The 23,810-nt window shown below is 42.8% G+C and overlaps 1 protein-coding gene across 4 annotated transcripts in view; it reads left to right on the top strand.

Annotated features, from left to right (window-relative positions):
• GALNS (galactosamine (N-acetyl)-6-sulfatase) overlaps positions 1 to 23,810 on the top strand; it is an 82,615-nt gene that overhangs the window by 28,620 nt on the left and 30,185 nt on the right. For all 4 annotated transcript variants that reach the window (XR_012657297.1, XR_012657298.1, XM_032764245.2 and 1 more), the window contains 3 exons: positions 1,849 to 1,985; positions 4,091 to 4,193; positions 16,626 to 16,747. Coding sequence is in view for 2 of the 4 variants with exons in the window: in XM_032764245.2 (XP_032620136.1) it covers positions 1,849 to 1,985; positions 4,091 to 4,193; positions 16,626 to 16,747 (362 nt within the window). In the remaining 2 variants the exon portion in view is untranslated. The remainder of the gene's footprint in view (positions 1 to 1,848; positions 1,986 to 4,090; positions 4,194 to 16,625; positions 16,748 to 23,810) is intronic.

Below are 23,810 nucleotides of genomic sequence, written 5' to 3'. Positions count from 1 at the left end.
TCAACCTATTGGCCATCTAGCCACTTAGAGCAAGAGGTTTAATAATTCAGAAAAAGGTTTGTTTCCCTTAATAGGGCTGCAGAATCTAAAACAACTGAGCTGATATGTTGCAGAGTTCCTCTTTTATCATAATTTGCTCCAGTATTTAAATACTCTTTTAGAGTCAGCTTAGTAAATGGAGATCCATTACTTATTAGCGGGAAGATTCATGGATAAGGCAAGCTTTGATGGTCATGATGTTATGACAGATATATTGGTATCCTCGGTATATTGGTATAACATGCGAATCTGTCTTGGATGGAAAAGAAAGAAAATGGTTTTTCTCCACTATATAAGTATGTTGACTTGGGTCACATGGCTCTTTGTTTCCGAGTTTGCGGTATGCCTGGGAAGGTTCTGTTGTGTCACATCTGGGTACTGATGCATCTGAGCGCAGAGCGCTCATACTCTCACACTTGACTGAAGAGATCTGCCTCAGCTTTGTGTAATGTCGGTTAATTCCCCATCCCAAGGTGACGATAGTCTCCTAACATAGTAGCATAGCACAGAAAGATCTGTAACCCCTTTGGGGTTGAGAGAGCATAGCCCCTTTTCATCTTTTTCCTGGGGGGAGGGGGAGAGTGAGGGAAACCAGAGGTGGCTCTGGAGCTGGGAGGGGGGGAGAGGCAGCAGCCCGCAGGCCCTGCAAAGGAAGCAGCGGAGAACCCGCACTGAGCACTCCCGAGGCCCCACTGGCCCAAGCTGTGGAGACCCCCCAAGAACATGAGGAGGAAGGTTCAGTGCCGGCAGAAAACTCTGTACCACAAACCGCCATTTAAACCCAGCTGCCCTGGAATTCATCCTTCAAGGACCCATCATCTCACCTCCATGTTCAGGGGTGTCACCTCAGCCAGTACCCGCCAGCCAGCCAAGACGTTCCTCTAGGGAGGGGAAGCCGGGTGCGGGTTCTCTGCTGCTTCCTTTGCAAGGGCCTGCGGCTGCTGCCTCTCTTCTCCCTCCAGTTCCAGAGCCACCCCTGGAGTTTCCATCCTTTTTTCTCACTCTCCTTCCCCCTAGGAAAAAGATTTAAAGGGGCCATGCTCTCTAAACCCCAAAGGGGTTACAGATGGAAGGGGCTGGTGTGTGTGTTTGAGAAAATCAGTCCGAAGGTAATTGGTAGAAACAAATACCATGTGGGATGCTTGTTTTTAAAACAGGAATAATTAAGACAGAAGGAATTCTAAATATGGCTACTAATTAAATTAAAAACCTCTTTAAAAACCACTAAAGCCAAAAAATGGTGGTTTTTCCTCCCTGATAAAAATACTCAAAAATATTCCAGATTCACCATTCTAGAATTGTTGAAAACTGTTTGTAGATAAGGTCATTGGGCCCTGAAGATCACTCCCCATCCACCCACTTCTGTACTTGCTGGGAGCTCACCCCTGGCAATGCAGGGCTCCAGAGGGGGCCAGTGGATGGAATAAATCAAGGGGAACTTTGCATAGAATACTGATTTTTTCAATCTCAGAATGAGTAATAATTTGCCTATGCACACCAGGGGGCTCTAAGCACCACAAAGTATGAATGAATGAATGGAAAGTGGGTGAAGTAAAGAGAGAGGTTTAAAAAAAAAAAAAGTTCCATAAAAAACAACATGAAAGGAGGAAGGGCCTGATTCAGCCCTCTAGAAGCTAATGGGGACTCTGATGTGAGCAGGGTCAAGCCCCAAGTGAGAAATTTTGAGATGCAAAAAAGGAATAGGACTGAGAAAGCACCTCTTGTGTAGCAGAGAGGCAGGCAGCCTTGTCTGCTTGAATTTGTATGGAAAGTGTGTGCAAATGCTCTTTGTTGTCTTGTCAATTTCAGGTGAGTCATCAACTGGGTAACGTGATGGATCTCTTCACCACCAGTCTCTCCCTAGCGGGATTGCAGCCTCCCAGTGACAGACAGATTGACGGTATTGACCTTTCTCCTGCCATCCTGCAGGGCAAGCTAATTGACAGGTTAGTTATGAGCACGGAGCTCACAGCTCGTCCCTCGGGATCATTGGAGGGAGGCAGAATTCATTTGCGTATTTAAAAAATCTTTAAAAATTAATACTTTAGAAACTGGCCTGGTGCACTTTGTGTTCTTGATGGCTGAACTGGGGTGAGCAACAGAGATTTACTTTCTGTGCTAATTATGTGCTGAAGCTAACGAGGTGGAATTTCTTGAAACTCAGCGTATTTCCATGAAATGGATTCCATGGGCATATTCATCTGTCCAGGGGTTAGCACAGATCCCTGGAACAGCATAAGGTCACAGTGAGGATAAATTCTGCGATCTTTAACCTGGTTAGGGAAAAGAGGTTTAATTGTTTGTTACTGTATAGCAACCAAGAGTGTCTGGGTACTTCACAGAACACAGCCACTGTCTGAAGGAACATACTGTCAAAGCCCTTAACCCTGGAAAGGGACTTCACTGAAACCCCACTCCTTTGGGTCCGCTTATGTGGATCCTTTTTCATGGTTGGGCCTAAATTTTAGACTTGACTTGAAGAGCTGGGATAATGAGCAGCAGGGAGTGGGGATGGGATGGGTGTTAAAACAAGACAAGATTAGACAGTGAACTTTCTTGACTTCCTTTCCTGGGCAATGTAGAACTGGTGAGTATTTCCAGGAATGGTTTAATTGAGCAGAGGGAAGCAGCCTGACAAATCAAAGTAGAAGGGATGTTCCATAAGTAGGGGAGAGCATGAAAAAAGGCACAGGGACCTTGAACCGTAGGTCAGTAAAGCTATTTTTGTGCCCATTAGGGCAGAAAGCACCTGCATAGCACTGCAGATGATTCACCTTGTGTCTAATTTAGGGCGTTACTGGGGATCTGTGAGTGCTGCGAAATGTTTGCAATTAGCATTCCTTTATTTCTTTAAGGTTGAAGAGGTTCTTTATTGACATAAGAATTTTTCCATTGGAGAGGCAAACATTTCATTACTCTGCCACTTGCACTACAATAATTGTCACTTCCGTGCACAAGGTGAACCAGGTCAGGTCTTCCAAAGCCAAAAACTCCATTAATAATTTTTTCCAGTGGGTTAGGTTTTAACATCCTTTTTGGCTAAGAAGCAGGAACAGTAAAGATGATCTGGGGAAGGAGAAGATTATTTAAAACAAAAGATCTTATACAAACACCCCCAACTAAAGAAGGCTCCTACTGGAAAAAGCTGACCAAGCTGGCGTCCTTGCATGAGGAACTCTGCCAACAGAGTCTGCCCTCTATAGATGCTTCAGTTCTGCAGAAATTGGGTGGTCTGGTTTTACCTTCCGATCCAAGAGCAACAGAGTGCTTTGTCGGTGAAACCAAAGGGAAAAGGGGGGACAGTGGTGAGCTCGCTACAACATTTTTTGAAAGGGGGACACAGGCCATTAACTGGTCTGAATAGAATATATTTTCCAAATATATCCCCAGTGTGCTCCCTAAGTTGAGAACCATGGATGTTTGAGAAAAGGCAGCACCCAGAATTACATTAGGCCAAGTTAAAGGGAAGGCTTTTTGAGAAATTGATGGGGATGGAATCTAAAGCATGTTGGAGTGCTGGCATTTGTGATTTGGGTGCGTTCTGAGATGGCACTGGAAAGCAGAATGCGTCTTTAATGCCGTTTTCCCCCTTCTCTGGCTAATCAGCCTGTGTGACAGTAACAGCTGGCAGTCTGGTGCTCTCTAGCTGTCCCCAGCCATAAACAGGAGACCAGGCATCCCATGTTCTGTGAATCCCCATCACACACCCCACTCTTCTGAGACAATTGGTGTTTAAATCGTCACGCGCTAGAGAAAATTACAGGGGCTGATAGTTCAAGGATTAACATTCACTGGCAGCCCAGTTGTATAATGTTTCATTCTTGCACAATGTGAGCTCTCAACTTGATGAACACTTTAAAAAAATGTTAATTGAAAACCTTGCAGTGGAGAATCTGAGAGGCAGCCTGTTTCTGACTGATAGCTGAATCGGAAGTCAGACTCCATTAAAGTGTTTGTCTCCCTTATCAGTGTGCCTGCCCAAGTGCGTGTTTGGGCACATTGCATTTCTCATGCAGCTGCACTTCCCCTCCCCCTTCTGCTTCCCTATCAGGCCGATATTCTATTACCGTGGCAACGAGATGATGGCAGTGAGACTTGGGCTTTACAAGGCTCACTACTGGACCTGGAGCAACTCCTGGGAGCAGTTCAGTCAGGTAACCGAAAACAAAACTGCCTCGTTTAGTTCATTTTCCCCATTCCCAGTTGCATAAAGTGACATTTTCCTCATGGGGGGAAAAAACCCATTAAAGGGGAATTTGAAATCATTGGCGTGTCCCTGCGCTCCATTTTAAACCAGCCTTTTATTGGAGACGTTGATGTGTCATTACTGCTGGATCTGTTGTAGAAAGTGAAAGGAGGAAGGAGGCTAATATTTCAGCACCTTCACATTGAAGTCAGTGTCATTCCAAGGCAATAACAGGAAATTGTTCTCTTGGGTTGTTTTGGATGTTGGGGTTGTTTGTTTTTTTGTTTTTTAAACATCTAATATACTCCAACCTTAAGCATCTTTTCTTGATCAATTCTTACCAAGCTTAAAAGTCACACCATTTGAAGTGTTACATTAAGTTGTTGGTGTGGCTCCAGTGTCTGATATGAGGAATTCCATGCCCGTCATTATTAAAATGAATATAAGGCTGCTTTGCTAAGCCATGCATGGAGAGGGAAGGAAGCCCAGCTGTTAGCAGCTGCACTGTGCAAAGATCTGCAGTCGCTGAAGACAGAGCACTTGTGTTTCATCTCTTACAAAAGCATGCTCAGACCTAAATCATTCTAATCACGTTTTTGAGCTCTCTCGGTTGATCATCCCTTTGTTCTAAGTTATACACTCTTGCTGTTTTTCTGGTTTTGTATCTTGTTCCAAACTTGGGTAATAAACTCTGGGGCATTTCACAAATGGCAGCTCACAATTGTGCCATGCTGATTATGCCCTTAAAAGTGAAGTAAATGTGCTATGGCACAGCTCTTAGCCATTTCAACAGCAGGCTGGTGGTACAGGGGGTTGTTTGTAAGATTATTACTATTTGTTAGATATGGGAGGTCCTCAGGGCTTCACAGGTGCAGAACAATGTGCTGCTGGCGTTTGTGGATGTGAAAACAAGCATGTAGTTTGTATACTCGGGGCAAAGGGGGTGGGGGTAGAGGCAGTATCAAGGGAGTCTTACATTCATGGCTGTAAAGTTTGTATCTAGAAATACTGTAAGGCTCAAAGAGTCAAAGTTGCAATTTTACATGGCCCCAAAGAGACTTGCCAATTGGGAGGGAAACTTGCATTGCATATTTTATGCCATTGTTAACCCTTTGTGAGGGGGATAGTGCAATCTATTGTTGACACTTGTATGCAGATAAAGCTCGGATCTTTCAAGTGACGTGGAAAGAGTGGAAGATTTTCACTGTGAGTGGGGACATTGGAAAAGGGTGTGCACATGCACAGGTGTGCACTTCCCATGTGTACAGAAGACAATGTCAGATATGAGTAACTGATCTCCATTGTAATATAAGCACATATACACACTTACACACCTAGTTCAGAAAAAATAAATACTTACACTGATCTAACCTGTTTGTACATGTCTGAATATGTATGTAGCTGTGATAATGGAGACCAGTTACTCATTTCAAAGACTCTCCCACTGTGAGCAGTGTCAGTTGGGTAATTAAGGAATATTTCTTTCTTTCTAAGTCTTTGTTTAACTACTGGCTGATTAAAGGCAGTAATTATGCTGTACATCAGAGAAATTATTAAAAATTCACTTGCTTTCCTGCAGCTTGTATCATATGTGGTTGATGCAGGTAAAATTGGAGCACATTAGTGGACAGAATAGCCATTAACAACATGCAGAGGAAGCTGGGGCTGAAATTTGTTCTGATTCCTCATGTCTTCTAGACATTAATTACAACCCTCACAAGCTTAAAATCAATCCAATCAATCAATCAATCAGAATGCAGAATATTTTTACAGTTCTGATTTTTGTTTTCTTTTTTGCAAGCTTGTTATATGTGACCGCTACACAGTTCCTCCTTGCAATTACTGCTTTGTTATCAGTAATATTTATACTGTGGTTGGAGTTATCTTGCAGAGTAGGAGGAGCCAGTTTTGCTTGCTGGCTTCATTGCAAGTGGACTTTATTGTACACTTGTGTGACATCAGAAATCCTGATTGTCAACAGAACAGATGAGTTTGCCTTGCCAAGCCACTGGGGCTTTTGGCTAATAAGGCAAGTTTTTACCTTGTCTAATGGTGGAGTCTCCTGACTGGCTCATTACCTGATTATCTGAGTCAGATGTGGAGATTATTAAACTCCCTTTGAACTTGGAAGCCTTTCACTCATAAAAATGATGGGGCCAAAGTCAGATCTGGTGAAAACTGGTACAGTTCCATCATCTTTATTGAAGCTGCAACCATTTAAACAGGCCTGAGGTTGGCCAGATACATCAAAACAACTCTGTTTATTTTCAAGAGGTTTACTTTAGGGATAATTTAGTATCTTGTTATTTTTGTAGAGTTGCTTCATTGTTTCATGTTTCAGCCAAACCTCTATTTGCTCTTAAAAGACCCTTGTTAATTGGCAGAGTGGAAAATTACTAAATATAGATAGTCTTGTCAGAAGTCAATTTTTTTTTTTAATTTTGCTTAAGAATATCACTTTTTATGTTTACATTTTTACTGTTGCATGATACTAAGTGGTGGGTAGGGTTGGGGCAGGGCTGTAGATGGCTCCCTGGGCCACTGAGGGGCCCAAAACACAGGTGCGAAGGAGGTTGCGGTCCTGACCTGGAGCCAGAGACCACTTGATCAGGACTACACAGAGGAGGATGAGCCCCTGGCTGCTGGGGAGGCCACCCCACTGCTGAACAGTTCCTGCCTGGGGACAGTTCCCACACACCTGACTGGTGGGTGAGTGAGTGGGGCCATGACAGGGGAGCTGCAGAGGACTCCCCACATGGTCACAGGTCGGTGACACTTGATCCCTGCACGTGCAAGGTGTGGAGAAAGCCGCAAGTCTGGGAGGGCAGAGCGGAAACCCTTGGCCAGGATGGTGCAGGACCCTTGGTCAGGATAGCACTGAGGAAGGAAAGCCCCCAGCTATAGCGGAGGCCACCCTGCTACTGAATGGTGTTGTCCCCGGGCAGGAGCCTTTCAGCAGCAGGGTGACCTCCCCCACAGCTGGGGACTCATCCCTCACAGGCCTGACTGGGAGTCTCTGCTCTGCTCTGCCCTGCAGTGATGCTGGAACAATTCGTACAGTGAGGATGCTGAGAGCCATTGAACCAAACTGTAAACTCTGCGTATGATGGAAACCACTTTAATCCAGGGGGTGCAGCAGCCCCCTCAGCGCCTCTAGTTCCAGCACCTATGCTCGCCTGCTAGGACTGCAGCCTCCCCCACACGTTGCTCCTGCAGCGATCCAGTGTCACCATGCAGGAAGCCCTCTGCAGCTCTGCTGTCATGGCCCTGCTCACTCATTCCCATGACTGCGCTGCCAAAAGGCCAGTGACATTGGATCCCTGTAGGTGCAGGGGAAGGGCAGGCTGCACTCATGCCATTACTGATGGATGCTTTTTTATGTTGATAAATGTCGATTACAGTGTCAGCTGAAATTGACATTTCCCAACACAACAGCTATCAGTTTAAAATGAATCCTGCCAAACCGAAATACAGACAACTTGCGCTATTTTTAATCCATGCTTGGTGTGCTTGTTTTAAGATTTTTAAACCTGTAAATGCCACTGAGCGAACCAGAATCCAATTGATGTTAGGATTGGAAAACTTCACATTGTTATCCTTCTGGCCCCATGTGTGACTTCTCAACACCTCCATGCTTTTCACTGTCGAGCTTGGTTATGAAGAATTTGTGCAAGTTTAGGAATTTTAGTCTCTAACCTGGAAAGCTACTTGCTTGATTGCAGCGTTAGGCAGCTAAATAATAAAGTATGTGTAAAATCGAGCACAGAGGAGACGCTTGCAGACAGCTAACCCCAGGAGATAACTCGGTTGTGCATGCTTCTCCCCATATGGCACTTGAAATATTTACACTGCAAAGATCCCATGCCAACAGTCCACTGATTTATAGTCTCTTTGCCTTATTAAACTTTCATGACATTAACGTGCTTTAACTGGTACCCATTATCTTGTATTCAAGTTTGGGATTCAATTTGTTGTCATCAGTCACAAAGATGAAATGTGTTGGCTTTTTGGTTTTTGGTTTTTTATCCTCCAAAGCCAGTATTTTCTAATCCAATTCCTCCTATAAATCATTGTAATCTATTTCCTAGCACTATAGGACTATTTGGTGTTATCTTCCCTGCTATTTCTACTTGATTATTTAGATAACTTATATTCATGAATGGCTACTCCCTTGAATAGCATAAGAGAAAGAAATATAAATCCACTTAGCGGAAATAAGTGAGACTAAGGACTTGATGGCACACACCACTCCTGCTTGTAAATTACATGGAATGCTCACATGAGGAATATTTACCTAGCTGCCATTTTTGTACAATGAAAAGCCTTTGTTAGTTACAAGTGGTTCATGTTTATGCAGTTTGAATTGTCTAACATCCAGGAGCTGATGAATAGACCAGAGATAAGTGAATTTACTGAGAGAATATATTTATATTTGTAAATAATTTGAGATTTAATACGTATTCTATTCCAGAGTTGGATTTGGTTTTGGACTGAAAAAAAGGAGACACAGAGAAGTTTAAGAATTCTGTAGTCTCAGACTTAGAATCATAGAAAATCAGGGTTGGAAGGGACCTCAGGAGGTCATCTAGTCCAACTCCCTGCTTTTAAAGCAGGACCAATTCCCAGCTAAATCATCCCAGCCAGGGCTTTGTCAAGCCTGACCTTAAAAACCTCTAAGGAAAGAGATTTCACCTCCTCCCTAGGGAACCCATTGCAGTGCTTCACTACTCTGAGTGAAAAAGTTTTTCCTAATATCCAACCTAAACCTCCCCCACTGCAACTTGAGACCGTTACTCCTTGTTCTCTCATCTGCTACCACTGAGAACAGTCTAGATCCATCATCTTTGGAACCCCCTTTCAGGTAGTTGAAAGCAGCTATCAAATCCCTCCTCATCCTTCTCTTCTGCAGACTAAAAATCCCAGTTCCCTCAGTCTCTCCTCATAAGTCCAGCCCCCTAATAATTTTTGTTGCCTTCCGCTAGACTCTTTCCAATTTTTCCACATCCTTCTTACAGTGTGCGTCCCAAAACTGGACACAGTACTCCAGATGAGGCCTCACCAATGTCGAATCAAGGAGAATGATCAGATCCCTCGATCTGCTAGCAAAGCCCCTACTTATACAGCCCAAAATGCCATTAGCCTTCTTGGCAACAAGGGTGCACTGTTGACTCATATCCAGCTTCTCGTCCGCTGTAACCCCTAGGTCCTTTTCTGCAGAACTGCTTCCTAGCCATTCGGTCCCTAGTCTCTAACAGTGAATGGGATTCTTCCGTCCTAAGTGCAGGACTCTGCACTTGTCCTTGTTGAACCTCATCAGGTTTCTTTTGGCCCAGTCCTCTAATTCTAACTTCATTGGAGAGTCAGTAAATAAATGATTTCACAGGAAAAATACTTCATTATTGACCCCTGGAGTTTAAAAAGAAGCTGTGAGAGCACAGGAAGTATAGTCTGCAGTGGTGTGACAGAAACCTGTAACTGGATTCACCTGGAAGACATAGGGCCAGATTTTCAGCTGTGGTAAATCAAAGTGGTTCCGTTGAAATGAGTACAGCTATGCTGCTTTAGACTTGCTGAGGATTTGGCCCGTACTGTCCTTTGCTTTGGTGTTTATGTCTGTCAGAGCGTAGGCTCTTCCACAGCCCTGTCGGAGTTGGCATTCTTGCTCTTCCAGCCAAATCCAGCAGTAATGAACACAGCATTGTACATGACAGATCCAGTGCAAATTGGTCAGAGGATCTATGTCACCAGTCAGGTAGAGTAGTTGGCTGGAAATTGAAGCTAGACAAATTTAGACTAGAAGTAAGGCATAAATTTTTACCAGTGACGATAATTAACCATTGGAACAACTTACCGAGGGCTGAAGTGGACTCTCCACCATCCAGATTTGGATGTTTTTCTAAAATACATGCTGTAGTTCAAACAAGAATGAATTCAGGGGAGTCTCATGGCCTGTGTTATACAGGAGAGCTGACCAGATGATCACAGTGGTCCCTTCTGGCTTTGGAGTCTAGGACTCGCTCCCTACTGGCATTTCGTTGTTGTGCTGAAAGCCAATTCAATTGTAAGCTAGAGCAGCCCCCTATGCACCCCACCACTTTGCCTTACAGCCGCCTTTTAGTAGCTTTTCCTGCTGCATTCCCCTGCCAACCGTGTGGCATTTAATTTGCATGTATTTGGCCCAACCACAGAATGCCAAACGGATACACTACCACTTGTGTGTATATCTTGTATCATATACCACTGTTGTCACCACTGCATTTAGCCCAGAAGAGGTCCCTGAGAAGAGGCAGATCCTGAAGGACAGGCAAATTTACTCTACCCGCTCTGAAATACATATGCCTCATGCTCTACATTGCTCTCCTGCTGCCCTGTCCAGCTGATCAGAAGCAATTCTAAAGGGCTTAGAGGGAGGGAGTTGCATTTAGCCCTCCTTTGTTGGGAGGACAGGTCAGCTTTATGCAGAGCAGGGAGAGGAGAATAAAGGGGAAAATTGTGGATTCTTGAAGGAATCTGCTTGCCTCTTTTTTTGAGGGGTAATTAAATTCCTTCCAAAATCCCGATTTTAGTGCTTCATTAGAGGTGTCAAGAACTTGACCCACCAGGAGGGTAAAGCTCTCGCCTCTGCTTACTCCTGAGATCACTCTAACAGAGCATAGCTCTTCGGTAGCACTGGTGAGTTGACCTTAACTGGATCTTTGCAAAAATATTTTTTAAAAAGCCCATTGGTTTAGTGGATTGTGGCTGATAAACTTCAGCCTCTCTGCTCTCAGCTTAGTATCTTGTTAGTGGTTTTCAATGGTTTTTCATAAAGGGGGTGTGTGTGTACACAAACACACCCTATTGTTTCACTGTAAAATGCCAAAGGGGTTATTTGTGCTGCGGTCTGTTCTGATTGCCCTTCTCATCAACATGAAAGAATCGATAAAGCCTTTTCTGTGAGGGGGGATGTGAAATCAAGTAGAACCTCACAAATAATGACATTTGTTTGTGGTCCTCTGAGCATATGAGCTAGCTATCGATCGCTTCTGCTTGAGAGCCAATGGAGACTTTTTGATTTGCCCCTTTTCTCCGCTCCCTTCCAGACAGTTAACACATTAGAAGTGATTTTTGTTCAACAGAGCTGAAGCGGCTACCAAGAGAAATCAGCACCAGCATTTTCAGGTGTTCGGTCACTCTGAATTCCAACGCTGGAGGCTTTTGCTGAGAACTGCCACGAATGAGAATCGCTGCTTTCCAGTACTGTGGCAAGGACAAGAAGAAAGAGAGCAGATTGCTGCAGTGTTGGGGATACCTGGCTCAAACAAGCTGTGTTTTTCCTAATATGAATATTTGTTTTGTTGTTCTGTGTTTTGAGCATTGGAATGAGGAAATGTTGACAAGGAGACAGTCCAGTGTTTGCTGTGCCACTATCATAATCCACAGTCACTTGTAAATTCAGAATGCTCTGGGATAGTGCCAGGGAGATGAATCGCCAGAGGGCTTACATTAACACAAGTGCTGATTCCATTGCTTGGCTAGGAGCCCAAAATGGTGAACTGTTGTATTTGTCTCATGTCATTATTGACATAACATCCGTGGGCCATTTACTCTGGAAATTGAGTCACAAGCCATATAATCAACAGTCAGTAGTTCTTGCTGAGGGGCTTACAGTGGGGCTGGAGGGGCAGACACTCCTGCCCCCTTAAAAATCCACTTTCCTGTCTGAAGGAAAAGTTTATTTTTATATGAGAAACTCAATGAAATTCAGTGAAATTTCTCTTCACTGTGCAGTGGTACAAAACATCATCGCTGTCCAGGAGATTTGGTCCGGTAGCAGACATGCTTCTGGTTGCTATTTGCAAGTAATCGGATGCTCTTTTAGTTGGCTGTTTCTAACAAGGCACAGAACTGTGACTAGCTGTAGACATATCCCTCGTGTTTTTATAAGTGTTCGGAAAAAGATCAGAGAATTTATCTAAATACAAGCAATTACCTTTTTTCTATGTGAGGTCACTGTTTATTGTAAATGAACATCTTACTTCAGCTAAGGTGCGGATTAAACTATATTAGACTTGTACAGGGAATCAATAGCCAGTTAAAAGCACATTGTTAGTAACAGGATCTCATAATAAAAATGTTTAAGGAAACAATATAATAAGTCTAATGGTGGTTTTGGTTTTGTTGTGGAGAAGGCAGGAATTGGATCAGCCCATTTCTCTTAAAGGGATTCTTCATTCTTCTCCTGTATGAATTTCATTTTTAAGTGAAGCTGGCCATCTGGAACTCAGCAAAAACACTGGGCCAGATACGCATCAAAACTCCACTGATTTCAGTGGAAGGATGTTGATTTACACCAGCTGAGGATCAGGCCCACTGAATCTAACATTAAAGCCTACAAAGCTCTTAGTTTCTACAGCCTGTGCGGTTAGCTTGTCCCTTTTAAAAAGGAATGTCTAATTTGCCGAAGACTGAGAAATCATTCTGAAACAGTGGCATGATTTCAAATTCCCTCAGAATCTTCACCAGTACAAATATCTAGAAAGAACAGTCTCGTTCTTCACCAGTCATGTCTGCTTCATCAACACTCACTCCAGCTTGTGCAGAGAAGGCAGAAGAACCTTCTTTGAGGCAGGAATGAAAAGTAGTAATTCCTTTCATCCTGATAAAGGAAGATCTAGGGACAGTCTCTTCTTCCCCCTCTCCCCTCCCAAGCAGCAAACACAAGTTTAATCTACATGTTTCCCAAGACACCAGAGGCACAAATGTGTGGATTATCTGTTTCTGAAAATTCTTCCCAAATCTCAAGCAGAATTGATTAAAAATTCTTTGCTCTGGAAAAGGGAAGCAGTGCGGACAGAGCATCCTAGACTTTCAGTTTATTCATAGAGAATATTGTGCAGTTTCCTTCTCAAGGACTGGAAACGGCATTGAATTTACAAAATCTAGGGACAGGCAGAATTACCGTTATAATATTTAAATAGTAAAGTGATTTTCCTGCAGAATATAAGTTGTTTTATTGCCTCTTAAACTGCGCAGTGATACTGCTGGTGTCTCAGATGATGTCAGTTTTCAGCAATAGGGCTCCATCAAGAGGAGGCTCAGAATGTCCATTTTAATGAGAAATTATTGTTTGATGCATTGTATGCAACCAACATTTTTTTTCCCCATCAGCACATTAATTGCTCTGGCAAAATCTTTGATGCCATCAGACCTCCTCACTTGTCTTGTACAATGGCAGTGGATGTGTCCTCAGTCATCCTGCTATGGATTGTACTCTGGCGCATAGTATAGTGTGTATATATAATATTCAGATTATCAACAGGTTTTTTATAATGTTTTTTACAGCCTCAGTCCTGCAGTCAGATTGATGTGAGTGAACCCTTGAAGTAGATGGGCCACATAAGTGATCATGGTCTGCCTGTGCCATTTCTATTGCAATACTGGGTTTTTCAGTTGCAAATGGGGCTCTGGTTAACTTGACTCATGAACCAGTGCACGCTACATATGCCTGCGTTCTTTATATTGGCCACCAGTAAAGTAGAGGCTTGAATTTTTAAATTGGTTTTGAAAGCTCTTGCTGGCATAGGACCTGGCAGCATTTGAAACCAGGAACCTTGTCCTGATGGAGAGCAGCACTTGTTCATCATCTGCCTTTAGGGATCCCAGCACAGCCGCGTAACGTCCTGTCTGGCACTCAGATGTATGCCGATGGACCTTTGTGCCCAAACCACTCTGACTGCAGGATCAGGGCTTTCCTCAATAACCACCCTGATGTTCTGAGTCAGTCTGACCTGGAACCTGCTTCCCCTGCTATCCAGCTCAGTCCATCCCTCCCTGTCTTTAGAAGTCAGCTAACAACTGTTTTTCCCCAAAAAGGTGGTGGTGGTTTTTTTGGAGTGATCGCAGCTGGTTCCCTATTTATTTATTACCATCCCTCTGGTTTGTACTGGATCCTCCCATTTGCTGTTACCTCTTCCTGTCTCTTTCATTACCTAGATATTTATTATGCTAGGCTCATTCCCATTGGATCTCGAGGCCTGGACTTCTAAGAGGATCATTTTTATCTGTTGATGTTGTATTGTGATGTAGTGGTTGTTCTGCTGGACAGTGCCATCAGTGGAGATGGAGGGGGAATATTATTTTACTTAGTAGCTGATATGCAAGTAGGAAAGTTTTGAGGCCATCTCTGGGCCACAGCTGGACTTTGATGTCACACAGAACATCATAAAAATGATTCGTATTTCACTTTTTATTTATGGAGATAAAGTTGAAAGGCCGTAGAATGTAAATGGTAGTTTCAGCCACATTTTTGGGGTGTTATTTATCAATGTCACAGAATGTTATGTTTGAGGGATTTTCGTTTTCCCTCTAGTAAATTAGATTTGAAGAGGGAATTGCCTTTTGAAGCTAGAGAGACAGGTAGCTTTTTGTTGGTTCTGAGACACTTTTGTTGAAGACTTATTTCTCAGGAATCTGGGGATATAATCTGGAACGTGTTCTGGAGCACCTCGTTATGTGAATTACATTTCACCATTTGCTTCTCGTATAAGCAGAGCAATGAAGAAGCAAATGCCCAAGAGAATAAATTCTTCCCTCAAACTAAAACATTTGCAGTAGAGGAGCAGTGTATCAATTAGCAGGCTCTTAATTAAATAACTTGTTTGATTTGCATCCAAATTATAATTTGTATGTTATATCTGGGTTTTGATACCTTTCCACTACTTGTTCCATGTATCTTCTTCAAGTTAAATTCTATTTTCCACTGTCAAAACCTCATTCAGTCTCCGAGGTCTATGGTACGAGAAGGTTAAAAGGTCAATCATTTTTGTATCCATTTAAAGTCCATTATTAGTTGCCCGCTCCAACCTATCAAGCAACTCTCTTATTTTTTCCAGCCACTGATTCAGGAATCTATAGCTCTGTGCAGATAAATGGGATTTCATGGGCTTCTAACCTTCTTGCTTTATTGAAAAGCAGAATATTAACTGCTCCGCTGACCAGCTGTCCATTAAAAACATACAGGATATTTTTAGAAAATTGTTTGCCAATCAAATCCTAACATCTGTGGAGAGCCTTTCAGTTTGTTGTTTGTTTTATAAGCAAATGGTACAACTGCTTTTCCCCCTTCCATTTAAATATTACCGTTTACCTTCTCTCTGGGTCTCTGTCCATGTCTCAGGGCGTTATGAAGTACTGTAAATAGCGCAGCATGTTAGCTGGAATTGTAAACCTGTGAGGTTTAACAAGTCCATTAGGTGCTAGTTCTTGCTAGTCAGTGGGGCCTCCTGCTTTATTTTCTCTTCGGTGAAATTAGCACTTAAAATTTTTTGCTATTCCCAGAGCTAAAAGTGTTCTGTTAGCCCGTAGGACTGTAGGCCAAGCTCTAAGTTATTAGGGAGTTGACATCTGGCTAATAATTGGCTGGAGTTCAGGAGAGACACAACCTGGCAAAGCATACAAATGCACAAATGCAGAGAGCTAACTGCTCTGGATTTCTGAACAGACAGCTCTGGGTGTCCCTGGGCTGCTTGTTGAGGACTTAACCCATTGATGTGAGCAGCTGGAATGTCCAGATACTTATGGTCATCATACCAGCCGCCACTGCTGGGTAAATCCTGATTTTTGCTTCCACAGAGTTCAATGAGCGCTGGAGTTTTTTTCAGACCTAATGCAGATCTTCCAGCCCACCTAGCATTACCAGCTTAGTAACCTAATACCAGGACTTCGAGAAGCTGTAAATCAGAAAGACAAACATCTTTTTTTATTATTATTATTATTTATTAAAATGTACAGCTTTCTTCAGTGAAATACGGCATTGGCTCAGAGTCACAGAGACGCTGAGCTTTAACATCTCCCCTAGAAGCTAGCAGGAGTCGTGGGTGCTCATTGTCTCTTGGGATTAAGCCCTTTTCTTTTATTGGATTTTTTCACCTTTATAACGTTGTCACCAGCCAGTCAGAACCCACCTGTGCAGCTCTGTACTGCAGTAATCAGAGGGGGGAGATGCTTTTCCTGTGCAGAGCTGTTATGATTAAATGATCTCCCCTTTTGTCTTTCATTTGCCATTTCATTTTAATGAATATTTTATAGAGATGACTTCTGCTTTTTAATAGTACAGAAATGTGAGTCCTGCTTCAGTTGTCACTCCAGCTTTACACCATATCAGCTCCGGTAGAGTTACTTTTTTCACTCCAGCATAAGTAAAAGCAGAATCCAGTTTGCCAACTCAAAATCAGCTCTGGGTTAGAACTTCTTCTTTTAGAAAAAAAAAATCACAGTTGATGGGAGAGTGGAGAAAGTGGTCTCAGCCAAAGTCTTGAGAGCTGAGGAGTTCATATTTACATCTGTTATTAAATAATAAACTCAAACCCATTCTCTCATCTCACATTCCCAATGACCTATTTCGTTCTCTCCAATGCAGGGTATTGATTTCTGTCCTGGGCAGAACATTTCTGGAGTAACAACCCATACTCAGGAGGAACACACCAAACTGCCTCTGCTCTTCCACTTGGGAAGGGATCCTGGGGAAAAGTATCTGATAAGGTGAGCAAGAAAGACACAAATGGAAATGTTCATTGGTGTAAATGTTCTGGTCCAGAAGGAGCTCGGAAGTGAGGTGGCAGGAAGATCTTCAGCAAGCACAGTGTGACTTTAACGCAAGGTTTAGTTCATCTGGCATTTACTCTCCTGTTACAGATGCATTTGGTCCCGTTATTTCACTGACCTGACTCTTTTGATTGCTGGACAAGGTGGGCGAGGTGATATTTTTTATTGTACCAACTTCTGTTGGTGAGAGAAACAAGCTTTCAAGCTTACACAAAGCTCCTCTTCCGGCTATTCAGGTTCTGTTTTGTATGGGTAAAATAAGCTGTATTAAATGGTAATCGTGTCATTGTGAGCATTATATTGTTTTCATGCCTTGCTGTCCATCTTACTAATTCATTATTAATGGTATGAATTTTGTTAATTGGTGATTATTTTGTCTTAAGAGGGATGTAAACAGGCAAATGCACCAAGTGAAACTGATATGGCAATTGTGCCAATCTAGCAATGAAAGCAGAATCCACTATGATCATATAGCTGTGTGTGGAAAGAAGACAGACATTTCTTAGGGAACAAGTGGTGGTGTACAAAGATGATGACAGCATAGATATCACATGGGGTATATGGCAATACCTATATATTTATCAATAGACTTGCTAGCTGTTTCTGAAAATCAGGTGTTACACCTCAGAAAGCTTAGACGGGTGACCACAGTTCTAAACTAACAAATAAAGAACGGAACAAAATATAGTTTTCAAATGGTTTGGCCAGACACTGGTTGGCACCTGTCTAAGTCAAGCTGGGACTGTCTAGTGGCTCTTGTCCCATGTCCAATACCCCTTAACTTTTGTGTCCCATGGATAGGACTGACTCTGGGGTAGCTGCAGAATAGTAAATCAGTGAACGTGCGCACCCAAGCTAATCTGCTGTCTGCACGTGTTCTCCAGGGCCAAGCCTCCCCTTTCCCATTGCAGCACATTCTGAGAGGTTTTACCATCAGTGCCTTCCCCCTGCATTCTGTGACGGTGGGAGCTTCCTCGGAGAGTAATTGAGTTGGTGGACTCTTTTCCCACACTGCCCACTCTTTGGACTATGCTGGTCTCTTAATATCCCATAACTGTGTCTCTGCAACCTGCACCTCTAGCAGACTTCCTGCCCCAAATGATATCTGCAAGGGTTTAAGCAGGCATCAGCTAACCCAGCCAGAAAGTGAATCTGGCCCTGTAGGTTTAATTACAACCACCCTGTGAAAAGTCTATCTGGGCTCCGCCCTTCTCCGTTGATTAGGAAGAATGCTATGTGGGTTTTAGCACCGTCAGATGGCAGACTGGGATATGCTATCTTTTCCATTCCCATTGGCTGTGATTTATAGAATGTATAAATGAATAAGGAGGAAAGTGGGGCCACCACGAGCACCTGCACAGAAATGGTTTTGTGCAGTGGCTTTTACAGAGAGATGTTTTCTGAACTGACAGGACTGCAATTACTCAACCATTTTAAATAATTGAGTGGATGCACTCACTCCATTATTTTCAACAGCACTGAGCCTGTGCTGTCCACTAAGTGTTCTCACTAGAGAGAGAAGGGGAGAAAAAATATTTTCACTTCTCTCTCTCATAACAGATGAGCACCCTAGAGGTATATTACACAGTGTTTAAAACTCTCCAGAATCCCATTGCATTTGCTCTCTTTCTATTGCATTTCAGCACTAATGAACAAACCAAATCATATCACATCTTATTCTTTGCAGCTGCGTTTTTGAATTCAGCTCAGTAAAATTACATTACTGGATTGGGATTCCAGATGAGATTATATCCTGTTGGTTTAATGGCTGTGTTTTTTGTGGGAGGTGGAAATCACCCCATTCCAAAAATTAAATAATCAGAAATCTTATCTTGGCTATGTTGGTCTGTGTTTTGAAGAGGCTTATCTGGGAGGTGTCTGTCTGCAGGGCACCTGCTGCCTGATAGTTTAAGCATTCCTTTCAACAGCCATATTTTGAGGATTAAACTGAATTGCAGTGATACATCTGTAGTCATTTCTCATATGGTTCCATTGCTTTCTGGACACACACAAGCTGTTTCCTTGATTGAATTTTATGGTAAGATTATGACGTGATTATGGAAAGCAGTGATGTTATTTGATATGCAAACCATAATGGAAAGGATATTTTCAGTAAATGAATATTCCTTTCTGCAACATGTAATGTTACTCGTCTCTGGTCACATTGGAAACATCATGGAAAGCAGGTCTCCTGTCCTATGTAGTACTTAAATTACCCTCATTTATGGGGATGTTACTGGTATGGCTGGTGTGTATTTGTATTTAGTTTAATTATCCTCTTTGGCAGCTTGCCCATTGGGAGTCCCCACACTAATGCTCCTCAGAGGGAAACCCAGCATTTCTGTTGCCAAAAGGGTAATTTAACTCCATACTGGTCCCAGGAAGAACTTTGATTACCTGCATCTCCTTAGCTCTTGTGTGGCAAGGATTGAGCCAGCTTTGTGTCTTTGTCATCTGAGATGTTAATGATCATGTCTAAGAAGGCTGAAGGACAGACACTAATTTATGTCTGATGTTGTTTTTTGTAGCTCTGGGGGTTTATTTTTTAAAACATAAGATCATACATTAACACTGACAGTGTGGGGGAGAAGCATTTATCTAAGTCCAAGCAATATTCATTCTCCTCTCAGAACACAATTCCTTGTCCTTCAGATTAATTTAAAACCACTGGAACTGTAGAAGGCCTTAGTTACAGAATATATCAGAGACTAGACTAGGTGATTTAATAAGTCTTTTCCTTTATTAAATTCTTTGATTCTTTGAGTATTGCACATCCCACAAGTACCATACAGGGAACTGTTCTTTCCAAGAAGATGATGCATCCAAGTAATATTTTAGAGAGATTAAAATCTGTTGCTAGCACCTTCAAAACCAAATGTGGGGAAGAATACTGCAGCTTTATTCACACATGCCTATATTAAGATACTTTACAATACTCACTAAGAACACAAGCAACCAGCGAATAAAACTAAACTTAGCACAGCATAAAATACAATAAACCCAATACAAACAGCAATAAAGAAGGTGTTTGGAGTCAAACTCTGAAGGTGCAGAAGGAATTGTCAGGATAAATCTCCAGAGGTGCAGCATCTTAACAAACTAGCACAGAAAGCTAAAGCCATTGCTTGTAATTAATAGCAGTCAGTACTGCCATCTGATCTGAGTGATTGATCCTCATCCAAACTAGGAGTCCCCTAAACTCTGGGCCTGGAGAAGCACTGACCTCTGATTTCAGACAATATAGTTGACTAGAATGGAGGAAACAAATGGAATCCACAAAATTGGCTGATATTTACTAATGGCTTCAGAATCCAACAGGAATATGTTTAAAACAGGGTTTACAAGAGCATGATAAAAAAATCCTAGAAACCATCAAAGAATTAACAATGCTAGTTATAGGGCCAGAAAAGAGAGGAAGAAGCTCCTGACGGAACTGATAGGAGAATGACAGAAGAGCAGCTAATCTGATCCTGACTTCACAGGTCAGGGCAGAAATGTCAGAACGAGCAAAACCAGTGTATAATTTCACCCAGGGGATAATCAGAGGGAAAGTTATTCTGGATCCTCGCCATCTAACCAGAAGGAAACAGCAGTGGCTGCATTGAGGAAGAACGCTGGAAAATTACCTGCAACCCAAGGAGGAGTGCCAGGGAAAGCATTAAAACTATGAAAAGTTGCTGAGAAGTATGGTTAGATGCCTTGGTCAAAACAACAGAAACCTGCTGCCTGGTATCAACCAAGCAGGTGTTAGACAATGAAAGATTGCTAGGAAGCACTCATGTCAGGCACGTGCCTGGAGTTCTTCCAGCAACACCTCTTGCAACAAACAAGTCATCCCACTGCCTGGGGGGGTCTGAAGAGAAACATGACAGTGGAGGACAGCTTGTCTAAGTATATCTATGGGCTTTTGCCTGTTGTAATCCAGACATTGGTACCTCCTGTGTTGCAGTGAGCCATTAAATCAATCTCTCCTTAAGTAAGTACACCTGCAAGTATTTTGATGAGTAACCCTCTTAGCAGAGAGTGATGCTCACAAAAAGGAATATTAAAAGAAACAAATTCATGAATGAAGTTCCAGTGAAAAATTATCTGAATAGGGCAAAGACAGCTAATAAAAAGGCCCAGACAATGTCTAGACACGTAAGTGGCTACAAGAAACCGCTACCTCAAATCCAGACTCTCAAATCAGCATTGGAACAATCACCATCATTTTTGTTTAAGTGGCCCATCATTAAGCAGTGGACAGTAAAAGGCTGAAAAGTCAGCAAACCATTCACAAATTATATTGGTGAACTAGGTTGTACAACACCTCGCACAACAGTATCCTGGTCCATGACTAGGGGTACCTCCTAGGTAGTATGTTAATATTGCTACTGCTGCTAATAATAATAGGTAGGAAATAAACTGCTTCTGCCTTTTTAAAATCAGCAATGGGAAAGTGCCATATGGCACCTAGACGAGGTTACAGGGCAGGCATTAACTTATAATAAGACTCTACAACTAGAAACACCAATAGTGCAACTCCTCCAGTCCAACCAGCCATTGTAGAAGAGTGTGGAGCATAGTGCCACCCTAATCTGTAACGCTACAGGAGTGATAAGATTCTCAGAGACAAGTAGATCTCTGTCACTGGCAGGAGGTCAGTACTCCTGATGATGGACCATATCAGATTTGTTAACCACAGACTGTGCATTCTGGAGTAAAACCATCCATGCTCAGATGACTGAGGAAGGGAAATACAGTCAACAGGAGGTGTGGAAGGGAAATTAGCCAAACATAAGGCAGAGGAAGAAAAGTCCCACTGGCAGATGACACAGGAGAACCCCCAGCAGTGATCTGCTGCCTCCAGTGATAAGGCCTGGGAGCAAAAACAAAACTTAGCACCCCCAAGTAATTAATAATAAGACACAAACATAACTGTAAAAGCAGCAGCACCACCTATCCTCCCACTTAAACAATGCACTCAGCTAAACAGCAGCAATAAGGGCTCAGATGGAAAAAAGACAATACAGGAACGCTCAGCTCCAAGGCAACATCTGGTTTTCAGTGAGGGTCTTGCTCTACCCTGTTTCACAGCTTTTTTAGACTGAGGTGCAAGAGGCTGTGACTTTTCTGAGATCATACAGTGATCCTGGGGACTCTGCAACCAAGGAACTTCTTGTTTTCCAGGCATTGGCTAAAACTGCTAACCCACACTCCCCTTCTTTCTAGGATCGTGGAGTTCCCTGTTTAACATGTGCTTGTTGAGCTCTTCTGAAGACAGAAAATTGATGTAGGAGGTGTGGGGGAGGGGACTACCCATCTCATCTTCTGAAAGATTTTGGGATCATCTGGTGTTTCCATGCTTGGTAACACCTAATCAGTACAACAGTTACTTCCCTTTCCCACACGGAAAGGAAGGTGATGGTATATCTGGGCTGCCTCTGCTTTCCACTGGGAGGAAGGGCTAACTCCAGAGTAACCCCTGAATCAGCCGGGACTGTAGCTCAGTTATACAGGCCTACACTTGCCACAGTCCAGCCCTCCCTTTGGTTTCCTTTTATCCAGTGTTATTGCAACAGCATTTCTTACGGCGCTCTGTTTAGGATTTAGGAGTAGTAGCCTGTCTAAATGAATATGGCTCGCTGTCACCCACATTGTAGATAGGTAAGATGTCCATCTCCAGAGCTGCTACTGATACTTAGTACAAAGATTTCTCTCCCTCCCTCCCCTGCTCCCCACCACCGCCATGGCAAAGATTTGAATAGCAATAGTGCTTTAAAATCTGCATTTGATCAGTGTGTGCAGCTTTCATAGATTTTTAAGGTCAGAAGGGACCATTATGATCTTCTAGTCTGACCTGCACAATGCAGGCCACAGAATCTCACCCACCCAGTCCTGTAACAACCCCCTGACCTATGTCTGAGTTATTGAAGTCCTCAACTTGTGGTTTAAAGACTTCAAGGTGCAGAGAATCCAGAAGCAAGTGACCCATGCCCCACGCTGCAGAGGATGGCGAAAACCCTCCAGGGCTTCTGCCAATCTACCCTGGAGGAAAATTCCTTCCCGACCCCAAATATGGCGATCAGCTAAACCGGAGCATGTGGTCAAGACTCACCAGCCAGCACTCAAGAAAGAATTCTCTGTAGCAACTCAGATCCCACCCATCTAACAACCCATGACAGGCCATTGGGCATAGTTACCGCTAATGGTCAAAATAGCCAGTGCATGCTTCAGGGACACTGTAAATTCTAAAGTCAACATTTAAACAAAAGTGGTGTAAACGGGTCCAGTACTGATAGCTGAGCCCAAGGAAACACAGTTGTTGGAATTAATGATAATATGGGAGACCATCAAACACTCATTTAACCACACATTCCTTTATTAAGTCCAAAGGCCAAATGGTAGTTTATACAGTTGCTGTAAACATGTCCAACAGCATAAAGAATAAGCAATTACAACACCCAGTACAGTAACGAAGTATTTTGTAAGCATGTGATCAGTGTGCTTACAAACAGGCCAGATCTAGGGAAAACTTGTCTATTCCTGGCATGCTCCAGCATGACAAAGAACCCTCACATTCATAACTTTTTTAACCCCTTTCAACAAACAAACAATGTCCTAGGTAATTAATACTTTCACTAACCACCAGTTTGAGACAGTTTGCCCTTATACAACCTCCCTTCTCCCCAAGGTCTCTCCTCTTTCTCCCTTCCCGCTGACCAATAGCTTTTTTGATACTCCTGGGTTCCCATCGGTCTTCCTTTTTAAGCTAACACTGGTATCCCCATGCTGGCTCCTTCTAAGACAGATTTTTTTTGTCTTCTTTAAAACCATCGGCAGTCTCTCTATTGGTCAGAAGCCCTCTTTTTGGAAACTTCCCCATATCTCATTAGTTATTTTTTTTTTGAACCAGATATCCTCTCTACTTCATTTCTTTTGCCTTATAACTTGTTTCTTTCAAGGGCTTCCTTTTACTTGCTAGCCAGGGCCTTTATTTACGGCACACACATTTCCAAAT

This window comes from Chelonoidis abingdonii, chromosome 19 (assembly GCF_003597395.2).
Source record: "Chelonoidis abingdonii isolate Lonesome George chromosome 19, CheloAbing_2.0, whole genome shotgun sequence".
Classification (NCBI taxonomy): domain Eukaryota; kingdom Metazoa; phylum Chordata; order Testudines; family Testudinidae; genus Chelonoidis; species Chelonoidis abingdonii.
The sequence above is the reverse complement of the archived record's forward strand: the minus strand, read 5'-3'. Positions and strand labels throughout refer to the sequence as shown.